Raw genomic sequence first — 25,218 nt, forward strand, 5'->3', positions numbered from 1 at the left:
CTGGCTTCCAGAAGAAACTGGAAAAAATGACTGGTTTCTGCAAATGTGATTAAAGAAAGTAAATCAGAAAAGGCACCTCTGTCATTTACAGATAACAGGCTAAATCTTGCACTCCTTACTTAAGTCTTACTCATACAATATTCCTGCTATAATTTGACTTTTTTGCCTGAGGAAAGACTAGATGAATGCTGAGTAATGACATCAAGATTATTTCTTGAGAAGCTAATGAAGTGTCATGTTAGGGGCATTACTTCCATTTGAGGGACAAGTAGAGGCTCATTATCTAATACTTCCCAGTGCTGAAGTTCCTGTGTTACCATGTTCTAAAAATGATTGTGTACAACCAAGTGTAATGAAAATAAAACATATTAAAGGTGTCAATATGGGTACCTACTGGCCTCAGCTAAGGCCATCCCATAACTGCCTGGGGCATTATTGCTCACATTGCTATGGCATTTCGTGGCACAGGCACTGATGATCTGTGTTTCCTAAGGCTGAGCCAGCTGTTGTGGAGAATGCTTCCTGCTGCCATGCCTTGGTTTGGAGGGAAGGGGCCCACACTGCTTGTTGCCTGGACACCTTGGGCCAAGAGCAGATGGATACATCAATAAAACAAGTCGTGCCTGCAGCACAGCCAGGTGTCGTGTCTATGATTCTCCTCAGCTGTGGCAGCTGAGGGGTGGCTGGACATGACTAATGTTACCTTCAGAGAGAGATTGGCATCAGCTAAATGATGTGAGAGCCATGCAGGTGAGGGCAGTCACTGCCTTAGAGACCTTTACAGTGCAGACAGACAAGGCAGAGAAGGCAGGAAAATATAGCCTCATTTTCCTGTATTTCTCCAGCTGAATGATGAAATCTTCCAGCATAATTTCATCTAGAAATTCTTCTAGATGAAGTGATGCTGAGTCTGGTCAGATCAATCTGACCTGGGTAACAAAGGCTGTCAGTAGCAACACTAGCAAGTAAAATTCAGGTTGTCCCAATTCCATTGTGGCACCTCGATCCAGTTTGGTGTACGCATGGTGAGCTCATGCACTTGGGACAGGACCTGCAATGCACTCGTGGTGCAGATGGGTCCCTTTGAACCACGCTGGGCTGAAAAGCAGGAGCACTTCCAGCCACCAGCTGTCTTTGGGAGCCTTTCTGCCTGTTCCATAGTGCCTGGCCTGTGGGAGTCCTGCTGCTGTGGTATTCCCAGATGGATGGCTGCCATACATAACCCCTCTAACAGCATTGAAACCACAGCAGCCTTGAGGAGGAGAGCTGTGTCCTAAGAGCTCTTATTCCTGAAGCACTCGGTGCTCTGGGTGCAGAGAAGGTGTTGTGCGGCTATGGAGCCTAGGAGGGAAAGAAATAAAGCTGTATTCACGATCAGAAGGACTGACACCAAAAAAAACCATGTTACATTTATGGCATTAAAGACAAGAATGAGCTTTGGGGCAAGACTTGAAGCATGGGGTTTTGAGGATTTCGTGGTCCTCCAACTCTACTCAGTCTGAGGTGGATGGTGACAATATTTCCTGCCATGGTACAATAATTGGTGTGGTTGTGCCTACCTGGAAAAGAAAACTTAAATTTGTCACTTTTGAGCTAAAGTCTTCATATTTCTTAGTTATGGTAATTTTCACTCTACTTCTGGTTTAGTTTTTTAAACTTGGAAATTCAAAATATGTAAATGCTTGAAGGCACACTGATTTCAAATCAGGTGTGCATATATACAAAATGTTGTTTTCTGGACTAAGTTAATTTATTCCAGGCAATGCAATGACTTAGGGTGTATATTCCTGTAGTTCTTATTGAGATTAATACAGCACACCATAGAAAATAGTCTATGACAATGATTGCAGGTATAACTCAGGGCATATTTTGAAGCTGTTCATTTAATCTTTTGACAGAGCATAGAAATAGAAATGTTGCTCATTTCCTTAAGTTGTGAAATATACACTCCACTGCTCCTGCTATGTTTTATGAATGACATTTAGCATAGTGAATTTCAGGACTTTTTTCCCTACTGTTACATGAGTACCAGCAGAAATTGTCATGAATAAAAATGAAATCTGAAACAGTATTTTTCTTAACTTTGCATGTGTTATCCTCAAGAGCAATATTTGCCCTCTATGAGCATAAGTCTGGAGATTTCTGATGTTTTTCTTATCTTGAACTCAGCAGACAGGCACTCTCAATGGGCATTCTATATAGAGACCAAGGGCAAACATTTCACCTAGGTCTTTTACGCGTGGCATTCCATTTGTTAGGTTTTGATAACTTGTTGAGATTGAATGGAATAAAATCTCTTCGATGATGGCTTTTTGTACAGTTGAGCAGATGTGGCCTCAGGGCTGTATTGGTCGACTCATTTTCATTTAAAATACACAATTTTGCCAGCTGGAAACTGCCAGCTCTTTTACACATATATGAGTTCAGGGATTTTGTGCTATGCATTGTTGAGTTTGGTGCAGCAGCATTTCTTTTTGAAACGTTTTCATAGTCACAGGACTTAACAGCCTTATATAGCCCTATTCACCTCAGAGATTTTATTGTTAAAAGTTTAAAAAGTGCTCCCCAGCCAATGTTTCTTTGAGTTTAGAAATGTTCAGGTTTGGACTGTGCACTTTAGATTGCTTCATACTGCCTTCATTTAAAATTTTGATGACCTGTAGAATCATTGGAACAACTCCTAAGGATATTCTAGATGCTCTCATCAGCTGGGGCTTTGTTTTCATCACTGCCAGATTTTTAAAAAATATAAGCTGTAACCCAAAGAGAAATCATGGGTCTCATAAAATTGGTAGATCAGGTTCTACAACTGTGTTATGAAAGGGTTTGAGCCAGCTGGTTGTCACAGCATGTGTCTCACTGTCTTAAAAAAGACACAAATCTGTGAGTTGACCCAGATTTTCTTTCCCTGAGTCTCCTATGCAATAGAAAGTCTGTAGTGTTTACTGTTGCCAGAGTACCAGAAATCTAAATTGTGTTAGGCAGGGAGAAGCATAAAAGCAGTTCTGCTCCAATAGGACCTTTTTAAAGTATTACCAGACTCCTCTAAACAGATGACAGGGGAATAACTTTTGCCATTCCAATATACAGCAGAATAACTGAACCTGGCTGTTGCAAAACAGAGATTCATCTGCATGAGTAAGTTTTAAGACTGATGGGCTGCCTCTGATGCTTCCAGACTTAATTTTCATGCTGAATGGCTTTTCAAAGTGGCTTTTGCCTGTGTGACTGTAGAGAGCAGTGTTTCCAACATAATTGAATGGCTTGTGGCCTGAATGATTAAGGTGATGAAGGGAAAGAGAGCTGGTCTGGGACTAGACTAGCTGTGAGCTACTGCAGTGTAGTCTGCACTAGATTCCTGGGCTAGGATTTCCCTACTGGATCCCTGTTTATTAATCCCTAAGCCTTTTAATTAGATATGGAAAGGAGCAAAAAACTGGATAGAGAGGTCATTTAACTTACTCTTGAACCAAGCCACTCTTAGCAGAATAATTTTCATTTTAAGCAGGAAGCTCTTGAAACCAGGCTATTATTCTACCGTAACCTGTCTATAGTGCTTCCACATGTACAGTGCTTCCACACCTTTCAATACAATTGTCTCTAGGAAGTCTGTTGCCCTTTTTTTACCCAAAACCCACTGAAGTCAGAAGCCACATTTGCAGTGGATTTTGAATGTTGGCCTCAGACAAATAGGGAAGTATTTGCATTACCACAAGTAATTACATCTTTCCTCATTACATTTTTGTGTTATTAAATTTAATGCCCTACTCCTGTTATATAAATGTTAATGTTATTGTGCTAGTAAGTTTATTAGCTTGTAATATACATGCAGTATCCTCTGAAGTTTTTCCATAGAGCTTAATGGGACCATTAGATCTTAGAAGGACTGAGGAAAATCACTTTTCAGTGGACTGCCTATTGCCTGGGTAAATGTAAGTGGGAAAGTAAGAAGGAAGAACTCTATTATCAAGTCCTAGAACTTTCTTTTGTAAAATATATAACTGAGTCTCGCAATTTACAGCATTTTTATACTTTCCCTATCATGGGCTAATAAAATATTATTTATTTTCTGCATGTTTTGTGGTGCAAGTCTTGCAGTCCTGGGTCAATGGTCATAGGAGCTGAATCAACTGACTATGGGAATAGCTGCCTCACTTTCATGGGCACTAGGTTTGCATTTTGCATTAGCTGGAGTCTTGGACTATTATTTGTATATTTTAAAACCAGGAGTCAAGATGGGTTTGCAGGTATAACTTCTGTAATTTACTGATCGCACAGACAACGTGCAGGGTGTGTTTCTCCAAGTTGTGCATAAGAATCCACACGGTGTTTTGGTTGCCTTTCACCTGGAGAAGCAAGAATTAACATGTTCTCCCCTTGTCTTAGCTGCATGCAGGGAAAAATAAAGACCTTCATCCTACTCTGAAAACACACAAGAGGAGTAAATTTAGCCTGTGAAGTCACGCCCATTTCCAGTGAAATATCCAGCAAATATTTATTGTAAGGTTTTATTTTCCTTTAATAAAGTGCATAAATTCAGACTGTGAACCTGCACTAAGCAAGCCTGGGAAAATATGTGCCTTCACCAAGATTAATCACCCAGAGTTAACTACTTGGATTACAGAAGAAAGTGACTCATCTACAGATGACAATGGATAATAAAAACAGGGGGAAAAATTCCCTAAATATCATTCCCCCTTCCTCTATACTGATAAGGAGGCACCTAAGGGAGTTGTACAAAAAACAGAGCTGGAAGAGAACCTGTGTCACTCCAGGTCTGCTACGCTGAGCAATGAAGGCCATGTAATTCCTTCCAGAATCTGCTGAATCTTGAGTTAAAACTGGTTTGGTGTGTGAGGGAGGGAGCTGCTTGGTCCCTTTATTTCCTTTGGGAAAGATACGTCAGGTAATTTACCTTATGTCAGTGTGATCTCCTCCCTCTCTAGAGTTTTCACATTGACAAGAACAATCTTATCCACATACAAGTTTTATTTTGCTATTTGAAGGCAGATAATCCTAAAATTGCTCATATGCTCCATTTGGAATTTACTAATGGATTATTATGCTGCCAATAATTCACTAGTGAGGTCTTCCACAAATCTATAATCAAGCACAAAAAATTGTGGATATGTAAGGAAAGCATTCCTAATAGCAGCACTCTTCTGGTTAAGTGATTTCAACTAAACACTTCAAACATTTGAAAATATCACTAAATAGACAAAAATACTGAGAAAACATAACAAATGTGAGTGTGTTTGCATTTTTTCTGGGACAGAAATAGGGCAGGTGATTTGAATCATAGATTCAGCCTGGTGAAGGAAGCTGATGCAGTAACAATGGGCACTGGTGACAAAGGAAGAAGACTATTATGTTTGTCCCCATGAGATGGCACCCTGAACCAGCAGTGCATACAGGGATGGGTTCAAAGTTGGGTTTTTTTCATGTAAGGAATGGAACACAGGTGTTTTGGTGAGAAGTTATTAATCCAAAACATCTCTCTGCTTTTGTTTCACGGAAGTTGATCTTTCTACAGTTCCAGAGTAATGTGTCAGAGTTTTTAATCTGGTTTACATATATTAATTTCCCCTTGTGTTTCAAGTTCCTAGTTATATTGTGAGGCTATTCCAAGTAGTCAGTCAAATCTGTGTTTTTATTAAGTTGATTTACACTGAGCATAATGCCTGGTGCTAAGTGCTGGGAGCAACACCTTTAGGGAAAGTAGTCAAATCTTCAACAACCTTATCTCAGCACACAGAATCATTCATTTCCTGAGCAAATTAAAGGCCTTGTTCTCACTGAAATCTGTCAGCTGTTTGGTTGCATATTTAATTTTTTTCCCGATGAAACATTTTTTCCAATGAAACCTGCTCAGAAGAGTTCAGAAGAGCCTCACCAAAAAAAAAAGAAAAAACAAAAACTCAACACAAAAGTGAAAGCATTGAAGTATGAGAAATTAATTTCCTGTCTGTTACTATTAGAAGTAATAATTTCCTGTCTGTTACTATTAGAAGTGGTTACTTTTAGAAGTAACCACTGGTGAGTAATACTTCTACATCATCAGAGATGTCTGAAGAAAACTATTCTGCTACCATACGTGTTGGTTTGTTGTGTTGCTATGTGACACCATCCTTTACACATATTGTTGAAGATGCCTTGGGAGGGAATAAAAATAGGCTGTTTGTTGCTGTTCAGTTTATGTCTCTCTCAGTGGAAGCATGGTGTAATGCTTTGTTATTGTTGTGTTATTTTAATTTCAAATTAACTTGTGGTCGATGTGATATTTTACTCACATTTCTTATGAAATGAAAAGTACTTTGGCTATGGCTTGTTCATGTTATTAAATAGTAATGTAGACCCATGCTATGTGAAAAATATGAAAAGCTGTGCTGTGTATACTTGTTTACAGACACTGCAGTCTTTCTTACCCTTTGAATATTTCTAATTGTATTAAAGCTGTAGGCCGCTAAATCAAAACAAAAGTGTACAAATAACCTCCTACCACTGGTTTCCTTGCAAGATCCAAAGCTTATTGTCAAAGCTGTAACTCGATTAGAAGATCTTTCATGACTGAAGGCATAGAAAGAGTGCACCAGTTTTAGTCTATTCATTATTCAGTCCCACTTGTAGATGATTCCCCATGTGGTCTTCTAAGTATGTGGGCATTAATTGCAATCACTAGACATGCACTAAGAGGTAGTGATTAGCAGGAAGGAAAAATAAGGACTGCAGTGGATGCTTTGAGCCTCTGAAACAATTGAAATAGTTCTTCATGCTGTATTGAGCAGCAAGAGTATTCCCTCCCTGCAGCAAGAGTGGGGAGAAGGCAGCTGGTGTTTTTTCCTTTCCAGCAGCATGTAGGAACAGTGTTCCTAGGAGGGAGTGGCAGGGAGAGCCAGGAGAGAGAGGACTGAGAGCAGGCTGAGTAACAGGAGAGTCACCCAGTGGGTCACATCCCTTCTGCAATGGAGTGTGTCTGGCATGCCAGTTCAGAGATGCAGGCACAAAAATGTAACTGCTGGGTCCTAGCATCCAGCAACATCTTTGGATTTTTCCTTGAGACCTATAAGAGTGAGGACAGTAGCTCATTTAGTACTTTGCCAGTAGACTGTAACTTGGCTGCTTTAAACGCTTCACACTAAGACTCAAAGTATCACATCCCCATTGTTTCTACCTTATTCTTTTAACCTATTTTTTGATAGGAGATGTCCAATTCACAAGGGACTTAAAAATAATTTTTATTTTTTCATAAGGAAAAATTCTGTTATTGTTTCCATTTTTTTGTTGTTGTGGTGGTAGAAAAATAGGTCATAATAGGTGTGAGTTGAAAATACTTTGAGATTAAACTGAACACAACTGATCTAGTGAAAGGTAAATGAGGACGTGGGGATGCTGATACAAGTAGTTGTTATTCAGTCAGAATGAGGAAGAGTGTTCGTGGACACACAAAGCTTTGCTTCTTGTGCTGTGCAAACTTCGACTACCTGAGATTCAGCATCTTCTTACTCTTCAAGTAAGCATTTTCTACTTTCACCCATCTTCCTTGTTGGTCTGTAAGTAACAACCATAAATTCCCATAAATCTGAATAAGTAGCTAGCAGGAAGTCACTATAGTAATTTTAACACTGCTTTCAAGAGCAAGTGAGCCCAAACTGTCCATTCTTGGGGGAAGCAAAACTGCCACATGAGTCACTCAGTTACCAGAGCCAGTGTACTTCACTTGAAGCATAACAATTGCAGCAGTAATTACTAGTTTCATGGCACCATGATCAGAATTAATTAATTTCTCAGCACTAACTAGGTCAGACTGAAGGATTCTGTACTGCTACATGGTGCCAGATCTCAGCCATCGCAGAGCAGTTTCCCAGTGAAGTGTACCCCGTGATGTTTACACACCTCCATCTTGGCAATGCAGAGCCCTTTCCCTTTTCCACTGACCAGCCCTTTGAGGCACATACCTATATCTGTATTTCCTGCCTGTCAGTAAGAAGAAAATGGATCTGGTGAGTTGTGCTGTCTCTGTGAAGGCAGTCTGCCGGTTGTCCATCTCCCCACAGCTTATCCAGAAGCTCCTGAGCCACTTCACAGTGATTATACTTGTTAGACCTGGGTCTGAAAGAAGGTTTCCTTCTGCAGAGATGGCAACACTTGGCTTTAGATTACCTGCAGACATCTGAGAAGAGTCTGGCAGCCAAAATGATTGTGTATTTTCATAAACATTTCCCTTACAGAAAGCTTAATTAGATACATAACAATGATGTCCCAGATGGCACAGTTTAGCCAGCTGGCCTGTATCTTATTTTAATTGCCTAAACATATCCACACCCTGTCTTTGTTATGAATTCAGTTATGGAAAAGGATATGAATTTTAAATTTGCTGTCTGGCAGTGACGGAAGGTGAACTCCATCTGCATCATAGCAAAAAAAAAAAAAAATTCATTTGGGTAATAAGAGCTTAGAAGCCTCTTGGAAGGAAACATGGGTAGCACCCAATCAGGATGCTGTGGTGTGGCCTGATTTATGCTCAAAGCAACACAGAAACATGTCATTCCAGAAGGAGATACCATCTCCCCAATTCCCACTGTCACCAAGGGAGTACCATGCTGGTGAAAATGCATCCTTTGGTGTCCTACCCCTTTCATTTGGGCAGCTGGGCACACCAGCACTTCAAACCTGAAAGCAGATTCAATTATCTTGCTTGTGCTTTTTGTAGTCTAAAAATATGCAGGGCCACCTGGGGTTACTGGGGTGTGAACTCGAGCTGTGCCTGTGGTGTGGGGCCATTTCCTCACAGGGACTGAGGGGCAGCCGTGGCCTGCCAGGGGTACTGGCACGTCAGTCTGATGTCTCCGCTTTCCACTGCAGACAGCTCAGCTGCCCAGCCAGGGAATTGTGTGGAGCAGGGGGCAGGGCTTGGTAAGGGCAGCATAGGTCTTTCAAATTATAGAAAATAGACCTGGTGGGCTGCACTGGCACCTCTCCCTGTCCCTTTCTTTTCCTACCCTGTCATGTTCATTGGTACTAAGGTGGGCTGTATTTACATGAACCCAGTGGTGCCCAATCTGGAAGTGAAGGGGTGGGATTTTCTGTTCCCTGCCACCTCTGGGCACAGCTGGCAGCAGGGAAGGCTGCTCCCTTGCAGAGGACCTGGCTGCTTATGGGAGGGAGCTTTGCTTTGCAGCAAGAAGATGTTTTCCTTTGAGCATTAACTCCAGTTTGACCTTGAGCTTTTTAGGCAACCAAACACACACATATGCCTCGTGGGCAGAGTTAAGATACTGCCTTAATGCATATACAGATGCAAAGTGCCCAGACACACACTTCTACATGTTTTGGTTTTCTTCTGGGTCTCTCTTTCACGATTACAATTTTTCTGCAAATAGCAGTAATCCCAGTTGGAGTTTCTTGGAGTGCTGGTTTTGCTGAGAAGATCTTTAAGTTGCTCATCAACTCCTACATTCGCTCCTTCATTCGTTTTTCTTTTCTGCCTTTTGTACTGCGCTTCCTGAAGGCAACACACAGGGCTGCTCTTTCCTGCCAGAGCTTGTTGTTGTCTTCAGTGGCTGGGCAGGCAAAGACAACTCTGGTGTGAATCATTTTGCTCCTCCAATGAAGGAGTTGCCACGAAGAATGATTAAGGGAGGGGAAAAAAAAAGCGAGAGTGAGAGGGAGTGTGTGTGTGTGTGCACAAATTGAGGCTGGGAAAGTGGGAGTGGTGTCCATGAGTAGGCAAGTAACAGAGTCTTCTGCTCAGCAAGGTTTCTGCACGGGCAGCTGGTTCTTCGTGCTGTGCTCACTTCATTGATTCCTTTACCAGGATTATAGCCCTGCAAAGTAAGTACAGCTTTTTTCTTTCTCTGATACTTTAATTTATGCTGAGCTAATAGTTAACAAATCTTGGCTGTGAAGCATAATTGCATGGAGGGAGTGGGATAAGGAAATTTGTGCCAAAAATGTACATGTGGAATCAAAGAAGCTTTTTTGCCTTCCCAAACAACACTGTTTTGGTTTCATTTCAAAACTACTGCAATTACTATGCTAGCTTTCTTTCTTTTTGGAAAGATTCATTCGAAGAATGAATAAGATCCGGCAAGTGAGACAGCAAGGGCATTAGGAATTATTAAAATATGGTGGTTTATTGCAAATGGCTATTCCCATATTAGAAAAAGCATGTTGTGTATGATGCCATGAAAATCCTCCATATGCCAAAGTATGATTTAGGTTGGTTTGTAAGCCCCTGCTAGAAAGGAATATTCCTCTCATTTTCTGAAGAGGTGTGTACGCTCTGCTCTGCTTGCTCCGAGTTATTAACCAAGTGACTAATCCACACTTGTTTAAAGTGAAGGACAGGAGCTTAAGCCTAGTAATTACACATTTATTTTCAGTGTGACCATTTAGTTTGAACAGTTCATTGGCTATTGAAGTACAACAAAGCATGTTGCAGTGGCTTGTTTCTCTTTCTTTCCCGGAGTGACTTTCCCCGCTCTGTTGCTGACAGCGCTTTTTCCTCAACCATGAGATGCTCTGGTCCCACATCAGTCTGATGTCTTGCACTCCTCAATGTCTGTTCAGACAAAATTTTGTCCTTGGTTTTTATCCAGATAATTTGCCAGGTGGAGAGTTGTCATTTCTGTAGAAGAAGGAAAGGCTCGGATAAATCTTTTATTTCCTTTGTATAGTATATGCTGAGTAAGACCTTAAGTAGGGTCATGTTAAACTCTTGATCTAGTTTCAATATTAATGCCTCACTTGTGAAATTTGCATGTGGGTTATTTTATATAATTCATCCTCTTGGAATTTTGTTTGGACTGGAGAGACTGCAGCACTGGTACTCACAGCTCCTGAGATATAAACCAAATATATCTCCCAGGATTGGATAGCCAGAAATGTCTCTGCTTTATTTGCCACAGATGTCTTCTCCTGGAAAGACTGCTTAACCAAGAGAAGAATAAAATAAATACTTGGTTCTGCTTTATTGGATTATTCCTGCCATACAACTAACTTGACTTGTCAGACATTTGCACACAGATGTTGCTATTCCTGTGATTATATTTTTGAATATAAGTTATATTTAGATTTTCCCTTAGTAAGCAGATAGTAAAAAAAGCCTCCCTGTTGGTTTGGTTTGTTTTTTGGGGGGAGGGTGTTTTGTAGTTGTTGAATCCAAGAGTGACTAAGCAAAAATGGTGTCTTATACCAATAAACAAGTTTAAGTCAGGTTTTTCTGAACTGGTTCTCTAGCCTTTCAGCTCCCTTCTGTATCTGAAAATGTTTCTTTCACACTGTGAGAGTTGCAGTTTTAAATAAAGTTGGGTGGATCGCAAGCTCCAAGTGCTTAGAAGATGCCCCAGTGCTGCAGGCCTTTCTGGAAATGCTGATAGTTTGCTTTCCTGGGAAAGGAGGCACCCAATGAGAATCCTTGCAGCAGGCCTTTTTAAAATTTCATTTTCAGTTTTTTGACTCCTCCCTATTTGAGGGTTCCCTGTGATTACTGGCTCAGGAGCTATGTCTGATTTCTGAGACTGCTAATGGGCAGCTAATGGGCTTTCCTCTCACCAGGAGCCTCAGCCCTTCTCACCTGGCTGGAACTGGCTTTACTGGACTTGCAAGGCCTGGGGTGCTCAAGGCTTTAAAGAGATTTAAGATTTTTTAATTTTAATACTGTAAATTCTTTTCAGTAATATGAATGTTGTAAGGTCTTAAACATAATATAATAAATATAACACAATATAATAGTTATTAATAAATGGAGAATAAAAAACAGACTGACCAGTTGAAAAAGATGGTGGAATAGAGATTATTCTTTGCTGCCCAGCCAATAATTCAAGGTCAGGGGTGCAACTGAGCTTTTTTCCCCAACAAAATGCCCTGAGTGCTCCTTATTTCAATGGTAGCATTGAAAAGAAGAAATTAGAATAGAGAGCTTTGCCACTACCAAACAATTTCACTCTCCTCCAAAGAAGCTTTGAGAGAATCAGCAGTTACTGGATGAACAAAGGTACATAAAAGGTTCACCATGAAACACCTCCTGTTTTTCTCACTGAAAAGAAACATCGAAACTTTATAAAAAATCATCCAATGAATAGTATAAGAGTTACTCATGAGGCCAGAGGAGTTTTTAAGCCATGGTACAGCTTTTAACTGGCATAAGGAAGAAGAAATTAATTCAATTATGTAAAATTTCCTATTTTATTTTCTTACTCTGGATGTCTTGCAACCCAAGGAAGTGAAACACAAGTAGTGCATCTACATCTCAAAGTCAACATTAAGCCAGAAAGGAACAAGGAATACCTTTAATTAGGTATGATTTCATATTGATTTTTACCCTGTAAGGAATATCCAGAGGCCTGAATAGAATAATATCATGCCAGCTAATACTAAATAATATACTCCATTAAAATTAAATTAAACTCCAAATTAAATGGTTTTTGGGTGTACTGCATGACTCATGAGATTTTTTGTATTATTTGTCTTTTTGAGGGTGGTTGATATTTACTGAATGACACATTCTTGGTTCCCTGGGAAATTTTCCAGTTAGAAATACCTGTGCAGTTAGTACTTGCCCCAAATCTTCAATTTTGGGGGGGTGGAGTGGGGTGGGGCAGAGAGAGAGAGATTGAGAATCAGAGACAGTACAGGAGTTTATTGTCTGTTCCTGTGAGAATGGTTGAGGTCATGGCAAAGATAAGGCAGGTAGCCTATGCAGGGGAATTTATTTGAGACATGCATGGGCACAAAAGAGCACATTTGTGATGAGCAATTGCAAGGAGGCATTTAAAGGAATGATTTTATGTTTGCTTCTTTGCCCTGTTTTTCCAAGTTACTCCCTGATCAGCATTCTCAGTCTTTCAGACTTGTTCTGTCTTTGGCCACTGTCCTGCTTAAAGCTCTCCTCCCTTAAGGTGTGTGCTGAGCCCATGGTTGCTGGCAAGCTCACCTTTTCCGCTAATTAGTTGCTCTCATGGCTGAGAAATGGTGTCTGCGTAAGCGAGGCGGGTGGTTGCAGTGCTGGGCTGGCACTGGGTCCTCTCCTACACCCATAAGATCTCTGAGATGTTTCCTGAACCCTGTTGTGACATCAGCCCGATGCCTGCTGATGCTGTGAAATGGAATCTCCCATGGAAAATTCCTCTTTACCAAGCAGCTGCCAGAGACTGCCGGAGCACTGGAAGGGAGACAAGTCCAGCCAGACCCATTCTGAATTCTGAGTCTGACAAAACCTCGGGATGTTGCAAACTCCTCTGGATTTTCACGTGGGGATAAGTTTCTCCAGTGAAATATGTTCAATGTTTGCCATCTTCAAGACAGATTCTTTTTCTTGTTTGATTTTTTTTTTCTTCCCCCCAGTGGGAGTGGATTTGTTAGCAAACAGTTTGTTGCTAATACCAACAGTCAGAACATTTTGCAGGAGTGCAGGGCTGGTTAGGTGTGCTTTTCAAACTCGGACTTAAAAAGCCTTGGTTTAATGCCACTGTATCTTTTATTAAACTTGATTAAATGCAGTGCATTTCACTAACCTTTTATGCTGCATGTTTTAGACCAAAACAAACTAGTTGTCAAGTAAAACAATTGCCCTACCTAACAGATCCAAGAACATGTATAATTTAATTAAAATAAAAATAAAGACATTTTTTTTGTAAAGGGCTTCTGTAGTCAAACAGGTCTTACGAGTAAATCAAAGTTCTTTCTCTACTGTGTTGCAGGCAAATTACGTGCCCATTCTGTTACTCCCACAAAAAATAGTTATAAAAATTTATAACTACTGCAATTTATTTGGAAGTCATTACTACTGTCAAGTACCACAGCTGCTCTGAAGTGTCTCTGTACAACGGTGTCAGATGTTCAGCTTCATTTGGGCAGCATAACACATGCAAAAATTTCCATTTCCTTTCTGTCTCTGTCAATAGCTTTGATGGAGCTGTTTAGCACTAGTTTTAACAGTTTCCCTTTTTTTTTAGGGATACATGGTATTGGGGGCATGGTACTGCCAAATTCACTATACCAAAGGGGTCATCTTCTGTGTGATTGCTGGTCTAAAGCCAGAATCGTGCTATTGACTGAAATTCTGGGGCTCACCCTTCTTGGCTTGAATCTACACAAATGTGCTCATACAAAATTGCAACTTTGGGTATGTGAAAGCAGCCTGGAAGATGGGAATAGTCTCTGGCTTTCCCAAAGCATGGACAGTAGCAATTGTGCCTTGCCTTTCCTGACTGCACAGGTCATGTAACACCCCTGTGGTAACTGCAGTTACTGAGAGTGGTTAGGAAAATCTTTGAGTTAAAATGGTGCCAGTGATGGGTGGGCACACGGCAGAATTTTTTAGAAGGCCTCATTTAAGTTTCTAAAATAATCTCAACATACCGGACCAGACAGTTTTCTGGAGACATCTGGCAAGGCCGGGGATAATCAACCCCAAGAGGAGGGACGTGTACCAAAGCTAAAGGTTTAATGGACAATTAGCCATGAAGCAAGATGGAGAAGTTATGAGACCATTAAAGACCTGTCCGAGAGCCAGGAGATCCCAGAGCATAGGTGAATTACCTTCTGAGTCGGCACTTTTTAAGAGTATCAATTAAAAACAAATTAAATTCATATGTGATCCAATTTGACTCAGTGTGTGTGGGTCAGATTTTCTCAAGTGCTTCTGATAATACTGGCTCTTCATAACACGTGGCATTGCCTGCTGTCACTTGAAGATGATGGCTATTACTGAACCTCTCCTCTCCTCTCCTCTCCTCTCCTCTCCTCTCCTCTCCTCTCCTCTCCTCTCCTCTCCTCTCTCCTCTCCCATCCTGAAAGTCCAAGATGCCCAGTCCCCATCCTGGTGCCAGTCTCTTTCAGTGCTCTGACCCAGCCCCACCACAGCAGGAACTGGAATTACAGACTAAGTGAGTCATCTCTCCTTTCTCTTTTCCATTTCAGGATGACAATGGATGCTCTGCAACTAGCAAACACTGCCTTTGCAGTTGATATGTTCAAAAAGCTATGTGAGAAGGACAAAACAGCCAACATTATTTTTTCCCCACTATGCACCTCAACGTCTCTGGCTCTGGCATACAAAGCTACGAAAGGTGATACTGCAGAGCAGATGAAACAGGTAAGCTGTCAGCAGCCTGTTCTGTGGCTGCAAAGTTATATGGCTGTTGTAGGGCTCTTATTAACTCCTGTTAACGTTCTCCTGGATGTCTGGTTGTCTTGTAAGAAAGACTTCAAACCATCCATCTGAATTTCTTGAATAGTTCCACACTCCATGGCCCTGCAAAAGGGTGAAACTCTGTCTTAGATCACTGCATGGATCTCTGTCCAGATCACTACATTTTCTAGATACCTGTTTTTTCATTATTCAAAAACGCCTAAGCTTTATAGAATTGAAAATGATTTTGCCACTGCTGTCAGCAGCAAGTATTTGTAGCAGCCCTGTCACTGACTTTTCCCCTTTCTCCCACAACACTGTAAAGAGGAGATGGATAGAGTAGAAGGGGCACAATTTAGTCCATGTTTCTCCTTTCAAGCAGCTCATGGTGTTCAAGGGGTTTCCAGCATTGTGATCCAGCATGGCAGTCATGATTCAATCAGTTTATGTGGTGCAGGGAGTCAGCCCTCCAGCCTTGTCTGCTGCCTCTGTGTAAGCAGAGATTGAGCTGGATCCTTTTAATCCCAGTGAGGGTCCCCACAGTTTCTGCAGTTACCTAAAGGTGCATGAAATGCAAATTAAATATACATTTGTATGCTGATTATCACCTGGCTCTGAAAGACTCTCTGTATATTTGAATGTATTTTCCCTCCTTTGGAAATTCCTCCATGTAGTTTCTCATTCACTGAAAGTACCCCTGAGCACAGCCTTCTGTGCTCCTACTTATGCCACAGATTACAGGAGTCTTGTGCTGTTCACAGAGCTGCACAGCAATATGTCCATGAAAGTCATAGAATCATGGAATGATTTCTGTGGGAAGGGATCTTAAATCTCCATGCCACAGGCAGGAACATCTTCCACTAGACCAGATTGCTCCAGACCCTATCAAACCTGGCACTGCAGACTTTCGGGGACGGATCCTGTAAGCTCTGCACATTTTTCCAAACAGAATTAAAAAAAAAAAAATTAAAATTGAAATTTAAATGGTACCCTGAAGCTCCCTTACCATTTCAAAATTCAAGTGTTGTCTTTCTGGTGGGAAAGTTAAAAATATTACCCTGCCCTTATTTTGCTTTCACTTGTGACTGCAATTTGCTTTGAACCATTCCATAATAACAAGTTAACCTGCACCTCCTCAAGTGGAGCTCTGTTACACAAGCGCACTTGTGTTTCATATTTCTCTAGTGGTATTTAAAAAGTGCTGACTACAGATGCTGAGGAGAGCTTGGTATGCTTTTAAGTGTAATATCTCCTATTTTCCATGTCTCCTGTAGCTTCTGCTTTCCCCTGAGTTTGTGCTTGGGTTTTAAATACTAGGTACAAAAGGAGCCAGATTGGCAGCTGTACTCTGGAACATTGGTTAACAAACTTGTGCCAAAAATTCTTTCAGGTAGAGAAGCTGCAGTAGCTTTCTGCTCCAACCTAGTTCCCAGGCACAGAAGCTTCCTGCACCTAACATGTAAAGAGATAAAACTGTTGGAGGAAAAGGAAATAAGTTGAGAAAGTTGTTTCTAAGGAGATGGAGTTGGCTATGACAGCTGTGCTGCTGCTGTAATGGGAGTTTATTTCCTTCTGCTCCCACTGACCAAGGAGAGGGGACGTTATGGAAGGGTGACTATGGCAGAGCAGCAATTTTGTCTGTGAATATGTGATGTGTTCTGGGAGAAAGGGCAGTAGTGATGTACAAAAGGAAAAGAAGGTCACAAGCGCCTGCTGTGCTTCATGAGGCAATTTGAGGCAGTGAGGAGAGTGGACAGGCCTCCTTTAATGAAACAGCCACCATCAAAGAGCCTGTAATAAGTAGGCATTAAAAGTTGAATTCATATTTATAGGGTTATTTTCAAACAAAGGCATAATTATCCCAGTATTTCATAGAACTGGACTTGTCGTTCCCAGGAACTGGGAGGTAGCCATGTGTGGGTCAGCAGCCCTGCCCATGCTTGGACTCTGCCTACAAAACCAAACACAGTTATCTTTATCTGATCAGTTTTTGTTGAAATGTCATGTGATGTCACGTATTAGTCACAGCAGTCAGAAAACTTGATGATCTGTCAAGCATTTTTAAAGGTATAGCCCAGTTCTGGAAAGGAGATTATATGGGACCCTCATGTATCTGTCCTAAAAGCTTCAGGATTTTGGGTGGGAATGTAAGTTTGACAAAAGCATTATGACTCCATACTATGGAGTTTTAGTTGAATAAGTTATATCAGCAGCATGAACAGCTCTATTGGTTTCTTTGGATTGCTCATAGGAAAGAAATGCATTTGGTGAAAGTTCTGGTAGGATCAGGTTTTTAGATTTATGTGAGCATGCCAAATACAGAAATGATTTTTGAGTAACAACAGTGAGAGGCTCTGTCATTAGCTTAAATACAAAAAGCAGCAGCTCTGGTCACAAACTAACATTTTTTGCTTAGCTGTTAGGAATTTTTAGACAATAATAATAATAAAAAATATGCTGAGCATTTTATAATTTTCATTTAACAGGTGCTCCATTTACAAGATGTCAAAGATGTTTCCTTTGGGTTTCAAACAATAACTTCAGATGTTTCCAAACTCAGCTCTTTCTTTGCACTGAAAATTGTTAAACGGCTCTTTGTGGACAAGTCTCTCAATCCTACCACAGTAAGTACTGCAGGAAAACCCTGGTGTTATGAATTACTTGGCCATCACATGGATGGATTATGGTGTCAGACTGCAATGTTATTTAAAATTAATTCTTATACTTTTGGTTGTTGGTTGACTGGGCTCAAATGATAAACAGCATAATGTTGCCTGCTGCCATAAAGGTTTGTGGGAGGATAGATGAGTCTGCTGCTTGACCCCAAGCTGTGCAACTCTTACAACACTTTTAATTCTTTCATTACCACGCTTTAGGTCAGTAGCAAGTTTGGTTTTGAATGCAACATAACTTCTATGCCACATCAAAGTCTTTGCATTGCAAGTATGAGTGAAAATGAGTATAAAAAAAAAATTGGTGGTGCAAGTGTATGTCCAGTGCACACACCCAAGTAATTATTGCAAAAGCTTCAGTGAAGCTTTGAGAAGGCAGAAGCCTGACTATTGAAGCAACGCAAGTGAAGAAGGTGGTGTTTGGCCTTTTAACTTATGAACTTTGCAAAAAACTGACAAGAATACTCTGTATTGGGTTTTTTCCCCCAAAAATTGTCTCTGAGTAGAGTGCCAAGCAAGGACAACATCAGCCTGAGAGAGGTGTTTCAGAAAACTCAACAAGCTGCAGTGATGCTGTGATCAGATCACCTGGTGTTCAGGCTGTGCTGCAGCAAGCCAGGACCCAGGGCAATGAGTGTCTTCTCCGGTGAGGACCAATGTGGTGGGAGCAGACTGTGGCCTCTATCTCAGTCTTGCTCAGGCCTGGACTGAGGGTTGTTCTAGCCTGTACACTCTGGCAACATGGTCACTCCTGCAATATCAAAGTTACTGTACTGCTGATGTAGCACCACTGGTCTGAAAACCTTGGGAGGGATGCACTGGATGCATCACTGTCTGTCCTTGTTGTCTCCTGCAGTCATTTAATACCTTTCCTGAAACAAAAATGAACTCCTCAACTACCCAATGGCACTTAACTAAGGTAACTGGTTACTTGTGTATTTCAGGACTTTGTCAACTCCACAAAGAGACCTTTTCCTTCTGAACTGGAATTAGTGGAGTTCAAAGAAAAAACTGAGGAAACCCGAGAAAAGATCAACAAATCCCTTTCAGAGCTGACTGATGGTGGGTACAGCTTAACCTTGGGAATGCTGCTTGCCTCTTTGGAGAAAGATCTTTATCCTTGTGACACCTCTTTAGGAGTAAATACATAGTGAAAGAAGACTAGGCCTACTATTTGGATTCATGAGGATTAGCAGCACTGACTTCACTGCTGCAGCACTTCTGAAGGTGGAAATGTGAGATTGACCTTGAATTAGCCTTGGGGAAAGCTGCTCACATTTGACTGCAGCAGGATGGGTTGGGAGAATGACAGGTCCTGGCTGTGGAGCGTCACAACATGAAAAACCAAAACATCCAACCCTCTAATTCCTTTAAAACCTTCATTGTAATGGGAAATACTCGTTGGACTCTGAGTTTCAGGCTGTTAATTAATGTCTCAGCTGCTTTTGCCAGCAAGGGTGCCACAAGCAGGTGTGGGTGTCTCATTTGCCACCTTGTGGAAGCCCTGGCAGAGGTGGCCCTGGGGTTGGTTGCCACCTGTTGCCCTCGTGTGGTGCAAATATGGAAAGCCAACAAATTCTCTGGTGGTAACTCAATGCATCACTTCCATGCACGCTTACAGACTTTCCTCTGTCACCATCTTATTTGTGAATATGGAAACACCACACACGAGTCTGCTCCTTCCCAGGCTGGCACAGGTGCCCACGGGGAAGCACCTGGCCCTGCCTGGGCAGCTCCAACACAGGACTTGCCTTCCCAGTGCTCTGAATTCAGGGTCATTTATGGCAGTGCTTGAACCAGTCTAAAACAGAGAGAATGGATCATGGAATTTACATCCTATTTTGAAGCCTGTAGTGGTATTTGGATATTAACTGTAATCAAAGCAGCATTTTTTTTTGTTATCCTGGTTATTTTATTCTTGTGTATCAGTCTAGAAAAGAGTAGCTGCTAATTTGAAGCTACCCTTCAAGTCTTGCTCTCCAAATGAGAAAGTGTTTTTTCACTTAAACCTGTTGAATTTCACTGAAAACTCAGCACCTTCTTTAAGGTACTGAACAAAAGCAGGAGATGTAGTTTTTATTACATCTAATATAAACCAACAAAACATGTCATTTAGAAGATTTGCCTTGAACCCAAGCTCCACATCAAAAATTAAGCTGCAATTTTAAGTAAGCGCTCCTTTTTGTAATTTTCCATTAGAAAGAAAATCTTTTATCTGTGAGATGCAGGACACAAATGTGCTTAGTTCAGTGAAATGTTACCATATTCACTTAAAGCAATTGATATATTGCTAATATATTGTATTAACAATCATCTTAAATCTGTTCACAGGAAAAATGGAGAATGTTTTGAATGAGGATAGTGTAAGTGACCAGACTCAGATCCTTTTAGTTAATGCTGCTTACTTTGTCACAAACTGGATGAAGAAGTTCCCAGAGGCAGAGATCAAAGAATGTCCTTTTAAAGTCAACAAGGTAAGTTCTGGGGGAAAAAAAAAAAAAGAAAAAAAAAGTACTGTTTTGTCTCACGAAAATGCAAACTTTGAGCTAAGGAAGTCCCAATAAGAGGAAATGAGAAATACGTATTGCTATGGCATTCTTAGACTCTATCTAATCTTACCCAGTGTTTCAAGGGTCCCAGAGTGTCCTGGGAGTATGTTAAGACAACATGAGCTGAGTACAAGTGGTCAGAAGCAGCCATTGCCTGCAAGGAGATGCAAATTCTCATGGGTAGCTTTTTCCAAGATATTGGAAGGTTGCAGGTACCAGAGGCTGCATCCAAAATCCAGCAGAGGTGAAGCACATTGCATTTCTTGAGCTGGTGAAATGTGTACAGTTGTGTCACCCCTTTGATTACGTCCCTTAGGTGCCTGGCCCTGTGTTTTCCTCTTCAGAGATGTCATCTCATCAGTCTCCCTCTTTCCAGTCAGGCTCAGGGCTGCAGCTCCCTGCATGTCAGTCCTGCTGGGCCATGAGGTCCATGTGGGAGCAGCACCTGCGGCTGGTGCATTCAGGAGTCTGTGACCAGTGATGAATATTGTAATCAGAAAACTTACAAGATCTAAAACTGCACAATGTTTGTGAGATAAAGAGATTATATTCCAAATATACACTGACACACATATAGAGATGCATAAGCAAAGTTGGACTTTCAGATTCTCTGAAAGTATTCATAAATTACCTCATCAGCCAATAGTTCCAGGTAAAAAGTTTTTTAAATCACACAATCAACACTAAAATTTTTAAGTGAAACATCTCAAGATTTTTTTCCCTAAAGTAACATTTTTCTACTGAATTTGAATTTTGAACACTTTCATGTGGACAGAACAATTTTAAAGTCTTCTCTAGAAAATAAAGTGTTTTGTTCTGTTCTGTTTGATTTCATTCAAAAGCAAAGACTTAAGAGATTTAGGTAAGCCTGAAACTTCTTCTGATCCTGTTTCAACTCCTGAACCAAAATATCAATTATTGGAATGAACAGCTTGACCTTCACTCTTGAGCTGTGCTCAGTGCTTGACACTTGCTAGCATTGCAACACCCTGTAGAGAGTGTAGTTGGTTTTACTCAGTGAAAAGGCATGAAGGGCTACCAATATTAGATAAATTTCTCTTTTAAGGCACATTCCCCATATATTGCTATTCTATTAAGTAGAATTCTGTTCCACTTTTCTTTGGAAAGCTGCCTACTGTAAAAAGCCAACTCTGGCTGCTGCTGTCATTACCTGTGAAAGCCAGCAAATTCTCTGGTGGTAACTCAATGTATCCCTTCCATGCAAGCTTACAAACTTTTCTCTGTCACTATCTTATCTCTGAATTAAAATTAATGACAGATTGTTTCCTCTGTGTTTTGCAGACTGAAACTAAGCCAGTGCAGATGATGAATCTGGAAGCTACTTTTTGCTTGGGCTATGTAAAAGATTTAAATGTTGCCATCCTTGAGCTCCCATGCCTTAACAAACATATAAGCATGCTCATTCTCCTGCCCAAAGAGATTGAGGATGAGACCACTGGCTTGGAGAAGGTGAGAGAAAAAAATAGAATTGCTGTGATACTTCTCTTGGAAACAGCCCATATGACGCCATATATTTATGGAAGATTTTTGTTATTTAGAAGCAATGCATAAGGAAACACAAAGTAACTTTCCTGTGAATTTACCATCTCATTCTGCTTCTCTGTTCCTCCTCTCATATTTGTGGCATCATCGTTTTCACTGTGTCCAGTGGGAGGTTGTATGTGAGGTTTTGCTCGAGATAGGGAATGCACAGAAAACAGTGTTAAGTGCAGAAGGTGCCTTTTTTTTTTTCTGGTATCTTTATTTTTTTTCATGTGTACATGATTTATTTTACTAAGGTCTTATACTTCTCCAAGTTTTAATTTTGAGCAGAGATGCCTGCAAATGAGCCATTTTTAATTACCAATTGCACATAAATATGAAAATTAATACGGCATTTCTTAAAGATCAACAATTTATGTCATTTCTCTATGAAAATTTTACAACACGTTTTCACCCCTATTCAAAGTTTATTAAGGACTAAGTAATTAATAATATTAATTAATAGTAAAGTTATTTAAGGATTAAAAGACTGATGATCACTTAAGTCTCCTTTGTAATTTGCTGCAACTGGCCACAAATTTTAAAGGCAGGAATGATCTGTCTTTGCCGCTGTATGATGCTTTTATATGTTGGAGTAAATTACAGAGCACACCTATAATAAAATGCAAGTGAGGCCTTTTGTGATACCAATTTGTTGTGGCCCCACATTCTGCCTCCTCCCTTTCCAGTTTAAAAAAAAAACTGCTTGAACAGCTGCATGCTTGATTGAGATCAGGCTCTGGGTTTGGATTTTGTATCCCAAATACCAGCAATTTCAGTACTCCTTAGAGTCAGGAATAAAGACTTTTGGATCTCTGCCAGTTGGCCAGGTGTAACCTGGGTAGGGACTGTCTTCCTCAGGTTCCTTCATATGGCTGCTGAGGTGATTGCTTATCAAAAGCTTGCCAGAGCATGCACATGCAGAAGGGTTGCTCCAGAGGCCTGTCCTATGGATTAAATCATACTTGAATCAATATAACTGGGAGTATGTTAAGCTGGAATGCTATGGTTGTGAATTCAAAAACAAAAATTGCTTTGGACTTTATTTTTTGGAGGTTTGATAGGAGTGAGAAGTTCAGGAATGGTCTTTTTTTTTTCTCCTTTCACTTTCTTCAGACTGCTCACTAATTTCCTTTGTTCGTTCATGTTTTCAGCTGGAAAAGGCACTGACCCCTGAGACATTATTACAGTGGACAAATCCCAGCATGATGGCCAACACCAAAGTGAACGTATTTCTTCCAAAGTTTAGTGTGGAAGGTGACTATGACCTGAAGCCCCTTCTGGAAAGCCTGGGAATGACAAATATCTTCAATGAAAGCACATCAGATTTCTCTGAGATGTGTGAGACAAAAGGTGTGGTTGTGTCAAAGGTCATCCATAAAGTCTCCTTGGAAGTCAATGAACAAGGTGGTGACTCCCGAGAGGTACCTGGATATCGGATTCTGCAGCACAAAGATGAATTTAAAGCTGACCATCCATTTATCTTTTTGTTTAGACACAACAAAACTCGCAACGTGATTCTTTCAGGCCGATTCTGTTCTCCTTAAGCGGGGTGTGTTCATTACAAAAAAAGCACAATTATATTTGTGGTGGTGCACACTCCTGTAAAGCTTTTCTTCCTGACTATCACCTTTGAAAGGAAATCTACGAGGTTCATATATTGGCTGAGTAATACAATGTACTCTACATATGCAGCAGAAGTAGTTTCTCTCCTTTTGTTTCCTCCCCTTTAGCGGAATAACTTCCACTGTGAAGAACACACCACATTTTATTGAGAAGTATCCCAGCTTCAGCAACAAGAACATTTTGTTCCTCTGTGACACTTCTTTCCCCAAATGAAGTGAGAGCCTGATTTAAGATAGCTCAGGAGCTGGAAGGGGCTCTAGGAAGAAGAGCTGCATTCCTACTCCCTGGTGAAACCTCTCTCTCTCGTGACTCACTCTCTGGATTCCTAATGCCTAAAAGGGGAAATGTGGGCATGTGGTATGATCTCCCTCTGTACCTGGCCACACTCTGGTGGTCCAGGGTGCCTTACCAGACCCTGCCAGCACACACTGAAGAAGTGGACAAGTTCTGCAACATAGCCACAACAGTTCAGGCTGGCATCAGGATTTGCATCTGTGAAAGAGCAGCCACACTGAGGCCTATCGACACCAGAGGCAAAAGCCATGGGGACAGTATGTGTCCCCAGAAGGCTCTTCAGCATGAAACTCCCAGACTGGGGAGGTTGAACTCTGCTGTGTGGCCTTTTTTGATTCATTCCCTTCAGACATGGAAGTTGGGACAAGAGGAATCTTATTGTATATATCCTAAGGAAAAGAACATTATGCAAATCAAGGATAGAACACACTTGGATTAATACTGGAAATGCCACACTTCTCATGCACAGATTATCTGCCATTTCTAGCTCTGGATTCAGCATTAAGGAAATTCCTTACAGTTACTCAGTGTCTAAGGCATGAGAAAGAAATAAGGACTTCAACTTGACTGAAATTAACATTGTAATTACTAGTCTTAAAATTCCACAAGAGATTATGGTAATCAGATTTCATTTCTATCTAAAGACTGCCTGCTGCATATGTTCAGTACTTGTTTGCCTAAATACTGTTCAGAATAAAGCACTATAAAACCTGTGTCAAATGTACAATACCTCCAGTGTCAGTCTGTGTGCTCATTGACAATATCAGTGTTCACGCCTGACTTCCAATAAATTACAGGAATGGAAATAAGCAGATTCACTTAGGCCACAAAGTCAAAATAACAAAAAAAGCAACTAAGTGAATGTCTGGATTGCCCTTCTGAGCCACATGATGATAATTCCCAGTCAGGACTATGTTACTAGATGGTAAGGACACATGCAGAATTCAATTATGTATCCTCAAAAGATGGAAGAATTCTAGTTGAGAAATCCTCTTGGTGCCTCAGGTCTGAAGGAAAATGGAAAGAGATCTCTAAATGAGAACACACAACAACTCCTAATATGCATACTTTCAACATCAGAGCACTGTTTATTGTGAATTTAGAGACAGGAGATCTGTTTTGATTCTTGAACTTAACAACTCATGAGTGTCACTCGTGCGCTGGGGTCGGGGCAGGAACAGCGAGAGGCAGGATCGTAGCAAAGGCCAAGAAGGCTTCATTCAAAAGAACCACATGGTTTTTATAGAGTGGTACGATAGATTCTATTCTATTGGCTCACTAACAGAAGCATCTTCTCATACACTGTCCTTGAGAGGAACAGAAAAATAAAGTAGAAAAATACTACCTGTAAATTGTTTACAGTTAACAGGTTATCACATCTTTCCAGCTCCCTAAAATTTCT

General features: G+C 40.8%; 1 protein-coding gene across 1 annotated transcript; it reads left to right on the forward strand.

The window, feature by feature from the left end:
* Positions 1-9,734: 9,734 nt before the first annotated feature.
* SERPINB5 (serpin family B member 5) lies at positions 9,735-24,520 on the forward strand. Its single transcript, XM_054284537.1, has 7 exons — positions 9,735-9,831; positions 14,923-15,097; positions 17,620-17,757; positions 18,750-18,867; positions 20,137-20,279; positions 21,657-21,824; positions 23,051-24,520. The coding sequence occupies exons 2-7, from the start codon at positions 14,924-14,926 to the stop codon at positions 23,441-23,443; spliced, it is 1,134 nt and encodes a 377-aa protein (XP_054140512.1). The 5' UTR covers positions 9,735-9,831; position 14,923; the 3' UTR covers positions 23,444-24,520.
* Positions 24,521-25,218: the final 698 nt, after the last annotated feature.

This window comes from Melozone crissalis, unplaced genomic scaffold (assembly GCF_028551555.1).
Source record: "Melozone crissalis strain CALT ecotype California unplaced genomic scaffold, PUWL_Pcris_2 ptg000042l_1, whole genome shotgun sequence".
In the NCBI taxonomy this organism is placed as follows: Eukaryota; Metazoa; Chordata; class Aves; order Passeriformes; family Passerellidae; genus Melozone; species Melozone crissalis.